Below are 15,394 nucleotides of genomic sequence, written 5' to 3'. Positions count from 1 at the left end.
TCCGACACATTGCGACCCCATGAATCGCAGCACGCCGGGCCTCCCTGTCCATCACCAACTCCCGGAGTCTACTCAAACTCATGTCCATCGAGTTGGTGATGCCATCCAGCCATCTCATGCTCTGTCGTCCCCTTCTCCTCCTGCCCCCAATCCCTCCCAGCATCAGGGTCTTTTCCAGTGAGTCAACTCTTCGCATGAGGTGGCCAAAGTATTGAAATTCCAGTTTCAACATCAGTCCTTCCAATGAACACCCAGGACTGATCTTTAGGATGGACTGGTTGGACCTCCTTGCAGTCCAAGGGACTCTCAAAGGTCTTCTCCAACACCACAGTTCAAAAGCATGAATTCTTCGGCATTCAGCCTTCTTCACAGTCCAACTCTCACATCCATACATGACCACTGGAAAAACCATAGCCTTGACTAGACAGACCTTTGCTGACAAAGTAATGTCTCTGCTTTTTAATATGTATAAAGGATTGTATTAAGGGTCAGAGAATGTTGGTGCTTTTAGATCACTGTATGCTTTCTTTTAAAATACTTAGGCTTCTTTCTTTAGAAAAACTGACAAGAGGGTTTTATGTGGTTTTAAATGTCAGTGATTAAAAAGAATGAAATTTAGTTGACAATCTAGGGCAATGTAGGTAAATCATATTTACCATTAAATACAGCCTAATTCCTAATTCATGCTCCTTCTTTAATTTTTCACTGTTTTTCTTCCACTCTTTTTAAGGTTATCTCTTTTAGCATATAAAGCAATTATAAAATGGAAAGACTATGATAGGGGTTCTCATGACTATGTTCTTATGCCACCAGTTGCCTCTCAATTTTCTCTAGTGACAGATGTAACTCTGGCTAAGGAGCCACAAGCCACTCTCACAAAGATCCAGTGATATTGAACTTTTGACGATTCTACTACTGGCCTGCTCCAACTGAGAGAAATGTAGGTAAAATTCACCCCAGTAAATAAAATTTTCATGAAGAATTGCTCAAATTCATAGTAATAATTCACCAAATTGTGGCAGAGTCTGTGATAATACTTAAATCATTTTACCCTAAATATATAATAGAATAACTACTAAACCTTAAGCACAGTAGTAGAAAAGATAACTCAATGCACAGCAGAGACTGAATAACTCATTTTGATGCAGAGTAATCTGGAGAGGTAATGTTACATCCAGATTGGTGCTTTCCAATAGAAACTTAATAAGAGTAATAGCTGTAGCTTTTAATTTTTAAAACATTTTAATTACTATAATGCATAATTTAAAATTTTTCCATAGCCACATTTTTAAAAGTAAAAAATGATTAGGATTAATTTTACTGTTATATTACTCTAAGCAAAGATATTTAAAATATAATATTTGCACCACTCAAAAATGAATAAATATGAAACTTGATGGATGTATTAACTAACTAGACCCTAGCAATAGGATCTAGTTAGTTAAAACATCTTACAATGTATACAAATATCACACCACAATGTACATTTTAAATATTTTACCATTTTACTATCAATTATACCTCAGTAAAACTGAAAAATATTCAAATATTATTCAATGTGTAATCAAAAAAAATACTATGAAATATTTTTGTGTACTAAGCCTTCAAAATTATGTTTGTATTTTACAGTACATCTCAATTTGGATGTTAAAGTTTCAATAATTAAAGTGAAATTTAATCCTACTAAAACAGTAAAGTTGAAACAGAAAATATTTTCAACTGTTTCAGATTCAATTTAAATTAAATTAAAAATTCAGTTTTACATTCACACTAGGCCCATTTCAAGTGCTCAATAGCCACGTAAACTAGTAACCACGTTGTTCAGTGTCTCAATCAAGACAAGGTGAAGAGGCCTCTCATAATTGAAAGGGAAATAAAAGGATCAGAATTGTATAGGTAGGTCTAAGAATGCCTGAGGGAACTAAGAAAGAGGAAGTGGCCCTCAGTTGCTGTTTAGAAAGCAGATAAAGCACAATATGGATAGCTTATGCAGGAATAACAATTATTTTAAAATTATCATTTAGCTAAACACCATCTTAACACACTCGTTTCCAAAAAAGACTTTCTTACTTCACTGTTAAGTGAAAATGATTATTACAGTCCCCAACGAAACTTGAGTTATTTCTAATTTGCTATGATGATAGCTATCTCCCTAATATCTGTTCCTTCTTGTCATTTCCCACTGACAACATTTAGTCCAGGGTTCATGTTTCATCATAGAACACCTGCGCTGCTGCAAAAGCTTTCTCACTGGTTTTCTATTCCAGTCTCTACCATCTAATTCAGGCTTCCCAGGTGTCACTAGTGATAAAGAACCTACCTGCCAATGCAGGAGGCATAAGAGATGCGGGTTCGATCCCTGGGTCAGTAAGATCCCCTGGAGAAGGGTATGGCAACCCACTCTAGTATTCTCACCTGGAAAACCCCATTGACACGGGAGCCTGGTGGGCACCAGATCATAGGGTCACACAGAGTTGGACATGACTAAAGCAACCTAGCATGCACGCATGCACCATCTAATCCATATTGTACACTTCCATTATATTAACGCTCTAAGATATCATTTTCATGATCTGACTCCTGTATTTAAACACATTCACTGTCTCTCATCTGTGTTCAGAATAAACTCATTATTCTTACCGTTTTATTTTTTTTTTTTCACCTGTCAGTCATTTTGGTACCAAATTAAACTTTTCCTGTTTCTCTTCTCCATTTAATCTTTTTCTGTCTCCCATCAACTGTAATCTTTGTAAACGTGAGAGTTGAATATTACTCTTCTCATAGAACCCTTAATATGTTACATTGTATTTTGCACAATGATGGTTAATAAGTATTTATTAACTTGAAATAAATACAGTGGTACCTCCAGTTAATAAATTGCCTTCTCATATGCCTCCTGGATAAGAACATGTAGAGACAAATAAATTTCATACTTACTCATAATTAACTCCTGCTATTCAGCACTGTGTTATATTCATTACATTACTTGGTAAAAATGCCAATGCCAATATATTTTTAACATGATCAATGTGATCAACAGAGTACCTGGAAATAAACCTGTTTTAAGCCATTATATTATTATGCTTCCAATTGGCAAGATTTTTTTAATAAACCAAATGGAGGAGAAGCAGAAAGGAAATAGGATTAAATTAAAACGTGTACAGTTATTTAAAAGGAGTGATGGCAATTTTAAACCATCAACAACAGAAATTTAACTTCATACCTTTAAAGTATAAAAAGGTCCACCATTTTTTTTTTTAGAAAATGGAGTTGAAAGGGAATTATTTGAATGAATTTGTTCAGTGAAATCTTGTGAACCCATGATAAAAGTTAACATCTGTCCTTTGAAAATTCAATGAGTAGGAAAAAGTATAATGATTTTTTTATTGGACGGAACTTGGTTTAAGGAATTCAGAAAAAGAAATCACAGTATAAATTATCTTCATGTGTAAGTAATTTATTTGATGTTTGCTACTTGTGTGTTCATTCCAATCCTCGACGCATGTTAACTGCCAGATATGCAATATAGTGGTCAATTTAAGAGTCCTTAATGAATTACAATATTTTTAAATGTGCTTTATAAATACAAATATTTCTAAAGCAAAGAGAGAAAACACTGAGTAGACACAATGAAATTCTGAGCACTTCTCTGATTTACAAAAGTATGTCTACTTTTTATCACGAAATGAATAAAACCACTTTAAAAATATATTTATGTGGATGTGTGTGTATACCCCCTTACACACAGTACATAAACATTTCAAAGTGACAATTTTTTGGTGCACTTCCAAAGCGCTACAATAAATGTCATTCATAGACATTCACATGCAAACACTACTGGGCTAGTACACTACAGCAAATAAAGAGTTTTAACTGAACTCCTTGGCAAAAACTTCTTAAAAATGGAAATAATGAAACAGAAATCCATTTCTTGTCTGCACAATATAGAAAATAATGTCTTATATCATCTGAGTCATATATATACACAAAGGATTATTTAAGCTCAGAAAATAACTTCTTACTATACACACAACTGCAGTGTACACTCAGCAAATGTTATCAGCGGAAGAAAATGTCTATGAGATCTGAGGAATAGTGGCAAGAAGAGATCTATCCATTAAAAAAATAAAAAGTAAGGCATGGCAGGGGCTGGAATGCACATACAAGGATGGGGGAGAAAGTAAACAGAAAGTAACAGAAACCAATTAAAGTAGAAAACAGCAGCTAGTTATGACACAGTAATAAATCATGAAAGTTGGATGAGTGGGAAGGGAGAAGTGAAAAGAATTTATCGTCTTTGTTTTAAGCTATATATAGAACTGTCAGTCACTAGCCAAAATCCATTTGGAATGTGCATTTGCTAAAATGCCATGAGTCACAGCAGACTTTGCCAAAACCACCACACAGGGTTGCTCTGAACAACAGTTGTGAAGATATTCCACAAAATTAAAAATGCCATACTCATGTAAGACAGAAATTTTACACAATATTCAGCTTTAACCTTTCCTTTCAACTCTGGAAAAATGCAATGAGCTCTCCAAACCAGAGAAAGGAGGAATCTTTCTCTGCTCCATTATCAGTTTCATGCACAAGTGATTTTGCAGTTACAGCAAAGTCTAATTCTGAAAGAGAGCAAAGATGGTGACAGATTGGTCTAATGAATAGGGATACAGATACACTTGTGAGTAATGTTTCCACTTCTGGCATTAGCCACAGAAATTCCTGGCAGGGAGGAAATAATACAGTGGAAGGGATAAAGAGATTTCCCCATCCTGCTTCACCCTAACTCTCACAAACCTTATTGTCTAGACAGGAACAGGATCAAATTATCCCAATTTCTTCTTTATAGTAAGGAGGATTGAAGCATGAAAGGATTGTATAAATTCAACAAGATACGTCAAAGATGTAATATTATTTCCTTACCTATTAAAAACTGGAAAGGATTAAAAGTCTCAGGTGTGTTAGCTATGTATGTGCATTTATGATCATTTGATAGCTAGGAAACTGAAGCTTAGTGAAACTAATTTATTCAAGGCCACTTATTCAACATGAATTTGACCCTGGGTCTGTTTCATGTCAGGCTTCCCTAGTGGCTCAGACAGTAAAGAAACTGCCTGCAATACAGGAGACCCAGGTTCGAGACCGGGGTCAGGAAGATAACCTGGAGAAGAGAATGGTTACCCAATCCAGTATTCTTGCCATGGAAAATCCCATGGACAGAGGAGACTGGCAGGCTACAGTCCATGAGGTCTCAGAGTCGGACACAAACGAGTAACTAAGCATGCACATGCTGTTTCATGTCAAAGTCCTGGCTGCCAATTTCTATAAAAACAAACCTTCTCATCATCAAAAGAGACGAGGAAGATAAGTGGTGAGCAGAGTCAACACATTTTTTGTTACCTTTTTCTCCTTGTTAGTTCTATCTTCAAGAAAATATTTTGTCATTGAATATATTTCTAATGAATTTTTATATATGCCTTCAGCAGCATTTATTCCTCCACTAATAGTAACTCTACCAGAACAAATCATGATATCAGAAGCAAAGGTAATTATGAATTAATGCATTGATCACCGGCAGCTGCAAACATCCAAGAGAAAACTAGACATTTTGTGCTGCATGCTAAAAGAACACAACACATGAAACATTCATGGCCCCAAAATCATATTTGCATTCTGACCAAGTCTCTAGATCCAAACACCAAATTAAGGAAATAGAGTGTAGAGGAATGTGACACCACATGGATATAATCGCCAAGACTTAAGATTGTGGTAAGTTCTAAATGTGAAATAACTTTTCTTCAGTGAATTAAATGCAAAGAGACAACTGGGTAATATACAGATTAAAAAGACACTTAAGAGGCTTACTCAGATTCCAACTGTTTAAATGTTAACAACAAATAGCATTTATGAGACAATTATAAGTGGGAATGTTGACAGTATCAAGGAATTACTGCTAACTTTTAAGTATGACAATGGAATTGAAGATTTTTCCAAAAGAGCCCATGCTTTTCAGAACTATATATTGCATATTTATGGTTGAAATTATGTGATACCTTGTATTTATTCCAAAATAATACTGGAAGAGGGTATGAATGGAGATTAGATAAACAAGAATATTCATGAATTGATAATAGCTGAAGTTGGGTGTCATGTATATGAATGTTCATTATGTGTATATTATGCATGTTTGAAAAAAGCACATGCAACATCACTGAAAAAATGTTCTAATTTTTCTCAAGGAAAGAAGCATATTATCAAGGAATCATAGAGTTGAAAAGACCTTAGAAACAATCTATTCAAACCACCTCATCTCATAAATAAGGAAATTAAGGCTCAGATAGGACAAGTGACTTGTTCAAGGTCACACAACCCGCAAGTTCCAGACTCAAGATCAGGATTTAAATCTCCAAACTTGCAGCCCAGGGCTCTGTTTTCCTTCAGACCTAAAAGAAATGACTGTATTTAAGCATTCAGGCCAGAATATTCCCAAAACTGAGTGTCATCAATAAAAGTAAGCCATGTGGCAAGGAATGAACAGAGTTTAGTTCATACCAAAAATGAGCTGCCAGTCACTGTGATAAGATCTGTTTCTTTCTGAGACCCATGGTTTCCTGCTGGGTTGGAGAATCCAAACTGGGTTTCTTCCTCCTGTGCAAAGAAGTCAGAGTCAGGATGTACATTCCATTCCGTTTTGGTTGGTGGCAGTAGTTCTGAGACACTGTTTTCACAAAGGGTGCTTGAAGGAGTCAGAGCATCTGTGTCTACTGTTAGCTTACTGCTAGGGATCAAAGCCTGGGGCTCTTGACTCGAGTTTTTCACAGCCAAAGAGCTCAGAGATGCCAACGGCCCCGCACTTAGACTTGAGACATCATCCATATCTAAGGGACCCTGCTGAAAACCTGCTGCTGTCGTTCCAAAGAAGAGTGAGGTATCCAAACTTTGAGGAAGGTCACTGGTGGCCATCAAGGCCTGAGGGTCCACTGCCTGCCCTAAGGAATTATTATTATTAGCAGGGAGGTTTCCTGCTAGAGTGGAGTTCACAGAAGCCACATCAATAGTCAAGATGCCAGAGTTCACCAATGCCGTGTCCAGTACTGCAGCAGAACTATTACCAGGCACATCAGACAAGAGAGACACAAGCTCAGCATCACTGAGGTCACTCTGCCCCTGGCTGGTAAGTTCACTGCTGGGTGTAAGAGAATTTGCAGCTTCCAGCTGAGCTAAGAGATCCTGGCGCAGGTTGTGCCTTTTGGCCATGTGGGTCTTCATGCTGTGCTTGGATGTGAAGAGTTTATTACAAGTGGCGACTGGGCATCGGCTTTTCCAAGTGTCCACATCCTGCAAGTGTTTCTTGGAGTGAATGTAGAGACTACTGCGAGCAGAGAACCTGGCACAGCAACCTTCCACTGGGCACACAAAAGGCTTCGTGCCCAGGTGGGTTATGCTGTGGCCTTTCAGATGTTCAGCCCTTGTGAAAGATTTCCCACACCCTTCCACCGGGCACATGAACCTCCGGTCGTCGTCGTGCTTCCGTTTGTGCCTTAGGAGTTTGGACATGCTAGTGAAGTTCCAGCCACAGCCCTCAAAGTCACAAAGGAATGGTCTCTCACCAGTGTGGCTCCGAAGGTGAATTTTCAGCCTACAAGCCTTGTCATACTGTTTACTGCAGCCAGGAAAGGAACAGGAAAAGAGTTCCTGTTCCCTGAAGTGGGCGCGGTTATGGGAAAACAGGGCACTCACTGTGATAAATGTCTTCTTGCAGCTGGAAAACGCACACTGGTAGGGCCTCTCAGGCTCGAAGTGACTGCGCTGGTGGGCGCTGAGTTTGGCCTGCGTGGGGAAGGTCTCCTCACACACCTCACATTTGAATGAGTTCTCCTGCTCGTGGCCCTTCATGTGTGCTTTGAGGTTATACACGGTGGTGAAGCTCTTGCCACAGCCCTCTGCTGGGCAGCCAAAGGGCCTCAGTTTGTCGTGTGACTGCAGATGCCTCTTGAGCTTGTAGGAGGTGGTGAAGGTCCACCCGCAACCACCCAGGGGGCACTTGAAGGGCCGCTGGCCCTGGCTGCTGCTGTGCGTCAGCAGGTGCACCTTCAGCTGGTGCTTCTTGGCGAAGGTTTGTCCGCACTGCACCTCAGGACACAGGTACAGCAACACGCCCTGGCCCGGGCCTGGCGGCCCGCGGGGGCTCTCAACAGCCGCGGGGCTCTCCGCCTCCTCCTTGGGCGCTGGGGCAGGCGCAGGTTCTGCCCGCTCTGCCAGCAGGAGGTCAGGCGGCAGCTCGGGACAGTCTCCACGCTGCGCGGCGTGAGGGATCCCAGCTTGCGGGGCGATCAGACCCCCAGGCTGCGGCGGGGGCGTGGCTAGAGTGAGGACGCCGTTCTCCAAGCGCAACAGCAGGTTTTGGTTGTGAATGGTGACTGTGCCTGCGAAGGCCGTGGCAGGGCCCAGGCCTGGAGCGGGGATCGGGGCCAGGGCCGGGACTGGAGCAGGGATAGCCGACAGGCAGCTGGGGCCCAGCAGAGGGCGGCCCTCGGGGTTCGCGCCGCTTTCGCCCCCCGGGAGCCTTGGGCCCAGCCCGGCCTCCTCCCTCCACACGGGCCCTGTGGCCTGGCCAGCGCCCGCGGTATCTACGTCTCCACCCACCGGGTCCAGCAGCACCAGGAAGAAGTCATCGCCGCCGCTCCCGCCGCCGCTGCCACAGCCGCTAGCATGATCAGGCCTCAGCGCCAACGGGCTCAGGCCCGGGCCTGGGCACGAAGAAGCCGTGCTGGCCTCCTCACGCCGCCGCCCGGGCCCGCCATCTTGGGGGCCCCGGAGCAGCAGGAGGCGGCGCGCCGGGGCCTGACTGGCCCGCAGGTTAGGACCTCCGCGGATCTGGCCGCCGCCCTCGGGGCTGCGAGCCCCGCCGCTTTGTCGTATCCCGCGAGCCGGGAGCAGCCTCGGGATTTCCATCTCTGCGTCGGTGAAGCTCCACTGGAACCAGAGCCGCGGAGGAGGCGCGATCCCGCCCCCTGCCGCGGGCCCGAACACGTTCCTGAAAGAGAAAAAAAAAAATGTGCACTGCGCAGAAACTGGCCCTATCAGATATTAAAACGTGTTTAACGCCACCGTGATTTAAATATTCTTGTACAGGGTCTCTAGAACAGAATAAAACGCCCAGGGGCAGAATCTCGTATAGGTAAATAAGTTTCACTGTTACTATTAGTAGGAAATCAAGGAAGTCTTCAGAGATACAAAGGAAATGGCAGTTCACTTCAGTAAAAAGTACTGGAATTAATACCTTACGCATCTATCTACTAAATGGCAGCATAAACCGGAACCTCATGGTATATACCAAAATAAACACATACACCCCAGTCCCTCCCAGTGCTAAGCATGGCAGTTAGCACTTACCATATGTTAAACACTGTGTAATGGCTGGCTGGATTGATAGGTGACAGAAAATTCCTGAGAGAATACACTATGGAAGAGGATGTCTTCTAAAAATTTTTCCTGGAGACTTCCATATTCAGAACTGTCTTGAGCAATGTCCTCAGGAAAATTTGTCCCATAGTTAAATTTTTCGTCCTGCTGGTGCAGAGACTATAATGAGTAAGAGGTAGGGTCAAAGCAGATTAGCGCTGTTGAGCCTAGAAATGCAAGGCCTGGAGGATGAAGTAGTTATATTGAAATCTGGAAGACCCAACCTACTCCTGGGTTCTCCCTATAAGGTGTACAACCTAAACCAACTCTCTGCTCTTCCATCTTGGGGTACACCGCAGTAAATTTCATGTCCAATCTCACAGCATGATGAGGACACTCCTCAGCTTACTCTAGACTCTCCAGTACGTGGAGGTCTCTGGACAGCAGTACTGGTGAAATGTGATAAGGTTAAACCCTAAGTTACTGTAGTGGACTCTCCTGAGAAAAAGGCACAGATGCCTTTTGCCTGCCCAGAAGCCTCGGTGTGCCTGCTTGCATTTAAGTGTGGTGGCCTAGTCTCACTGTAATGGATTTGGCCTGTGATGCCTAATGATCTTATTAATGTTGATGATGATCCTCCAATTTGCCAGTCATCAGTGAGTTGGGCATTGATATAAATATAGGGTGAATTATCTGGCAAGAGAAAGGTTTCAAGTGCTGACTAGATTATGGGATACCTATAGTTTAAATGGGCTTCCCTGGTGGCTTAGTGGTAAATAATCCTCCTACCAATGCAGTAGACACGGGTCCATGCCAGGGTCGAGAAGATTCCCTGGAGAAGGAAATGGTAACCCTCTCCAGTACTCTTACCAGAGAAATTCTATGGACACAGGAGCCTGGCCAGCTATAGTCCATGGGGTCCCAAAAGAGTCGGACATTTTTAGTGATAAAATGACAGTTTAAATAATCCCTTCTTTCGCCTCTTCTAATGATAATGGACACTTGCTGTTCTCTTGATTAAAAGATCAAGTTTTTCATCCATAACGGTTCAAACCTCATCAGAAATTCTACATCACACATTTTTCTTTCTATTATGTTTTTGGAGAAAGCATTTATTTTTTCAAAACTGAGGCACAGAGAATTGCATATAACATATTAGATAATGCCAGGGAGTTCAGTTCAGTTCAGTCACTCAGTCATGTCGGACTCTTTGCGACCCCATGAATCGCAGCACGCCAGGCCTCCCTGTCCATCACCAACTCCCGGTGTTCACTCAGACTCACGTCCATCGAGTCAGTGATGCCATCCAGCCATCTCATCCTCTGTCGTCCCCTTGTTCTCCTGCCCTCAATCCCTCCCAGCATCAAAGTCTTTTCCAATGAGTCAGCTCTTCGCATGAGGTGGCCAAAGTACTGGAGTTTCAGCTTTAGCATCATTCCTTCCAAAGAAATCCCAGGGCTGATCTGCTTCCGAATGGACTGGTTGGATCTCCTTGCAGTCCAAGGGACTCTCAAGAGTCTTCTCCAACACCACAGTTCAAATGCATCAATTCTTGGGTGCTCAGCCTTCTTCACAGTCCAGCTCTCTCATCCATACATGACTACTGGAAAAACCATAGCCTTGACTAGACGGACCTTAGTCAACAAAGTAATGTCTCTGCTTTTGAATATACTATCTAGGTTGGTCATAACTTTTCTTCCAAGGAGTAAGTGTCTTTTAATTTCATGGCTGCAGTCACCATCTGCAGTGATTTTGGAGCCCAGAAAAATAAAGTCTGACACTGTTTCCACTGTTTTCCCATCTATTTCCCATGGAGTGATGGGACCGGATGCCATGATCTTCGTTTTCTGAATGTTGAGCTTTAAGCCAACTTTTTCACTCTCCTCTTTCACTTTCATCAGGAGGCTTTTTAGTTCCTCTTCACTTACTGCCATAAGGGTGGTGTCATCTGCGTATCTGAGGTTATTGATATTTCTCCCAGCAATCTTGATTGCAGCTTGTGTTTCTTCCAGCCCAGTGTTTCTCATGATGTACTCTGCATATAAGTTAAATAAGCAGGGTGACAATATACAGCTTTGACGTACTCCTTTTCCTATTTGGAACCAGTCTGTTGTTCCATTTCAGGGAAGCCCCTTATAAAAGCAAACACACGTAACCAGGACCAAGGTCAAGAAATAGAACATTGCCAGCCTTCCAGAATACAGCCACTGGTATTCCTCCCAATCACAACCCACACCCTCCCCTACGGATATAGTCGTTATCTTGACTTTATGATAATCATTTCTAAAATGCTTTTTTATAAACATGACTTTACATCTTTTGTATGCATTCCTAAGCAATACAGTTTATTTGAAGTTGTGTCAGTGGAATCATACTGCATGCTCCCTTTTATGGCCTGCTTCTTTCATTCTATATCATATTTATTTGAGAGACTCATCCATCTTGTGCCTAGTAGCCTTAGATCTTTTGTCTCCATCATTGACTAGCATTCCAATGCATGATTTTAGCAAAGTAATTGTGATATGATTGTATCATTCTACACTGGATGAACACTGGGGCTGTTTTTAGCTTTTAATCATGAACAATGGTGCAATGAACATTCTTGGGCATTTTTCATGGGACTCATGTTTAAAAGTCTCTTGGGTATACAAGCAAGAACAGAATCACTGGCCCATAGAGTATACATATCTCCAGCTTTTCTACATGGTGCCAAATGTTTTCTGTAGTGGTTGTACCAACTTATAGTCCCAGCAGCAACACAGAGAGTTCCTCTGCATACGTATCTTCATCTACACCAAGTATTGCCAGAATTTAATTTACTGTTTTCCTCTACTATTAAGTTTTTGCACATTCTCACATTTATGAACATTTTGGACATTCTCTGTGAAAAGCCTGTTCATGTTCAACTCTTTCACCATTTTTCTATTCTATTTCCCATCCTGTTTTTACTGATACAGTGAGTTATTTATGTGTTTTAAATACCAATCCATCGGTGGTTATATGTGTGGCTAAAATAATCTTTTGCTTTGTTGTTTGTATTTTCTCTTCTGTGCTGTGCTTTGTGAACAGACTTTAATTAAGACATGCTTAATTATATAACATACTTAATGATAGCATAGTCAAAATTTATCATTCTTTTCCTTATGGCTAGTACTTTTCTGTTTCAAGAAATCTGTCCTTTCCTTGGGGCCATGAAACTATTCTCTATATTGTCTTCTGAAATATTTATGGTTTTGCCTCTCACAGTTAGGTCATAATCCACCTACAAGTGATGTTTGTGTATAGTGTTGAGTAGGTTTTCTTTCTTTTTTTAATGTGGATATCTGATTGTTTCAGTGAACCACTTATTGAAAAGTCTGCCCTTTTCTGACTGATTTGCAGTTCTGCATGTGTCATGAATCAAACATCTACCTATGTATGAGCTAGTTTGTGTATTTTCTATTAAGTACCATGGCTCTATTTGTCTGTCCACTTAAAATACCACAAATTCATCCCTACAGTTCTACAGGCAGTTCTGATATTTGGATAAGGCCACTCAACTCTACCTTGTTCTTCAAGAATGTCTAGGTTATTTTTTTGCCTCTCTTGAATCCTTTTCAAATATCAATTCACCAGAAAAAATTCAACCAAAACCCCATTTAGGGTTCTAATTGGGACTGCATTGCACTTTTAGATTTGATTTCTTGTCTATAATATAGAATTTTATTGAACGGATATGGTGTGCCTTTCCTTTTAATAAAAACTTCATTAATATGCCCCAATAATATTTCATTTTTCCCATAAGAGAGCATTTTATCCTAGGCACTTCATATTTTACAAATACTGCCTTTGAAATTTTCATTTTGTAAATGTGTTGCTGGTAAATAGAATAAAATTGACTTCTGAATGTTAATATTTTATCCTATAAACAGCCACCTAATCTCTTTTATTGATTCTACCAATTTGTCTGTAAACACCTGTAGAATTTAGTGTACAGAATTATACCATCTGCAAATGGTGCCAGTTTCATGTCTTGCTTTCCAAGCACTCTTTTCCTTCTTTTCCCACCTACTATACTTTCTGGGTGATAGTGGACATTCTAACTTGATGAAACTCTCAAAAGAAAGCTTTCAGTAATTCCAAGAATGATATTTGTTGTAAGTGTTGTGATCTGTAGCAACCTGGATCCAATCAGGAGACAGAAAATACACAGTGGACAGGAACAATTTAACATAAAATTAAACATAATGTTTAAACATAAAGAATTATTAAATATGACACATGTAAGATATATAGGTCTAGGAAAACTCTATATGGTATCCTGGGTTTGAGAAGCATGCCCAAAGAAAGACAAACTTGGAATGGGGGTTCCTCCCCAAGGCTAGAGATCACACCTCATTGGAGAAGGTGTAGCAGAACCTACTGGATGGCAGAGAAGTTTGCTAATTTACCAGTGTCAGAGCCAGTCTGAGGAACCAGAGCTGGTCTACAGTGGCAGAACAAACAGGAAGGTATCCTCTGGAGCACATCAGTGTGGGAAAACCACAGCTCATGGCCAGCATGTAGACATGTAGTAGGAACAAGGGACCTGGTGGAGTTGGAGGCCTGGAACTAGCAATGTCCTATACATAGGATCAGGAGGGCCTCATTGTTGTGAGGGCCACAGCCTTTGGATAAGTACAGGAGATATACCTAATGGTGGGGTAAGGTGAGGAATGAGTGCAATCAAGTAAGGGGAATCAGCGGGTAGGTGGCTTGGAGCACAGGATACCCCTATGAAGAGGCCCACAGAAAGCTAACCAGGCCACACTGGTTCTGCACAATTGATGAGGACAGTTTTTCCGGGCCCATGCTTGGAGCAGAACACCTAGGCTATCATTACACTCACTTCTGACAGTCAGAAGTCACAGGAGAGCTACTTCCTCCTTCAGTGTCCATCCAGTGTCTTCTAACTGAGAAAACAAAACATCATGATCACTCTGAAGGAGAGATTCTTAAAGTAATCCATCCATTATCAGAGAACTTATCTTAAAGGGTGAAATTAGAACAGGGAGGCAATACATTAATAATTGGCTTCATATCCTTTATCAGTTTAGGGGTGTCCCTTCTATTATTTTGCTACACAAATCATAGGCACCCTGTTGTTTTACAGTTACTAAGTCATGTCTGACTTTGCAAACCCATGGACTATAGTGCACCAGGCTTTCCTGTCCTTCACCATTTCCCGGAGTTTGCTCAAATTCATGTCTATTGAGTCAGTGATGTTATCTAACCATCTCATCCTCTGTGGCCCCCTTCTCCTCCTGCCCTTAATCTTTCCCAGCATCAGTCTTTTCCAGTGAATCAGCTCTTTGCATCAGGTGGCCAAAGTATTAGCGCTTCAGCCTCAGTATCAGTCCTTCCAATGAATATTCAGGCTGATTTCCTTTAGAATTCACTGGTTTGGTCTCCTTGTTATCCAAGGAACGTTCAAGAGCCTCCTTCACCACAATTTGGAAGCATCGATTCTTTGGCACTCAGTCTTCTTGTTGGTCCAATTCTCACATCTGTACATGACTACTTGAAAAACCGTAGCTTTAACTATCCAGACCTTTGTCAGCAAAGTGATGTCTCTGCTTTTGAATATGCTGTCTAAAATAGGCAAAGAGTCAGACACGACCAAGCAACTGAACTGAACTGAAAATAGGCAGCCAGTCTATCATCATACTGTTTATTTGGTGGATTAATGATTGAAGCAGCAGGACTGGCCATTTCCAGAGTTATAATTCTTGTTGGACCCAGGGCTCCTTGCCCTGAAATGAGTTTTGCTGAAAAACCCAGGCTCTGGCACAAAGTGGGTGTCATGGGGCTAGGGCAGAGACACTGTGACCTCTGCATTCTAGGCCTACCCAGGGCTTGCCTGTTCTACCTGCAAGAAGAGACTAGGTGCATGGTGAGATTGCCTCTTACACCATGAGTGTGAATAACATGTGTTCTCCTCAGGAATAGACTAGTTTATACCTGAAATGTA

The 15,394-nt window shown here is 41.4% G+C and overlaps 1 protein-coding gene across 1 annotated transcript; it reads right to left on the bottom strand.

Annotated features, from left to right (window-relative positions):
* Positions 1 to 6,376: 6,376 nt before the first annotated feature.
* LOC128070304 (zinc finger X-linked protein ZXDB-like) lies at positions 6,377 to 8,955 on the bottom strand. The gene is made up of 2 exons (XM_052663611.1): positions 6,553 to 8,955; positions 6,377 to 6,443 (listed from the first exon to the last, which is right to left on the bottom strand). Exons 1-2 carry the CDS (start codon positions 8,953 to 8,955, stop codon positions 6,438 to 6,440), a joined length of 2,409 nt encoding a protein of 802 aa, XP_052519571.1. The 3' UTR covers positions 6,377 to 6,437.
* Between the last annotated feature and the right edge of the window lie 6,439 nt (positions 8,956 to 15,394).

Source organism: Budorcas taxicolor, chromosome X (assembly GCF_023091745.1).
Source record: "Budorcas taxicolor isolate Tak-1 chromosome X, Takin1.1, whole genome shotgun sequence".
Lineage (NCBI taxonomy): Eukaryota > Metazoa > Chordata > Mammalia > Artiodactyla > Bovidae > Budorcas > Budorcas taxicolor.
The sequence above is the reverse complement of the archived record's forward strand: the minus strand, read 5'-3'. Positions and strand labels throughout refer to the sequence as shown.

Excerpts from the sequence above, each read along its gene's own strand:
- LOC128070304 (XM_052663611.1), bottom strand. The coding sequence starts at position 8,955 with ATGGAAATCCCGAGGCTGCTCCCGGCTCGCGGGATACGACAAAGCGGC.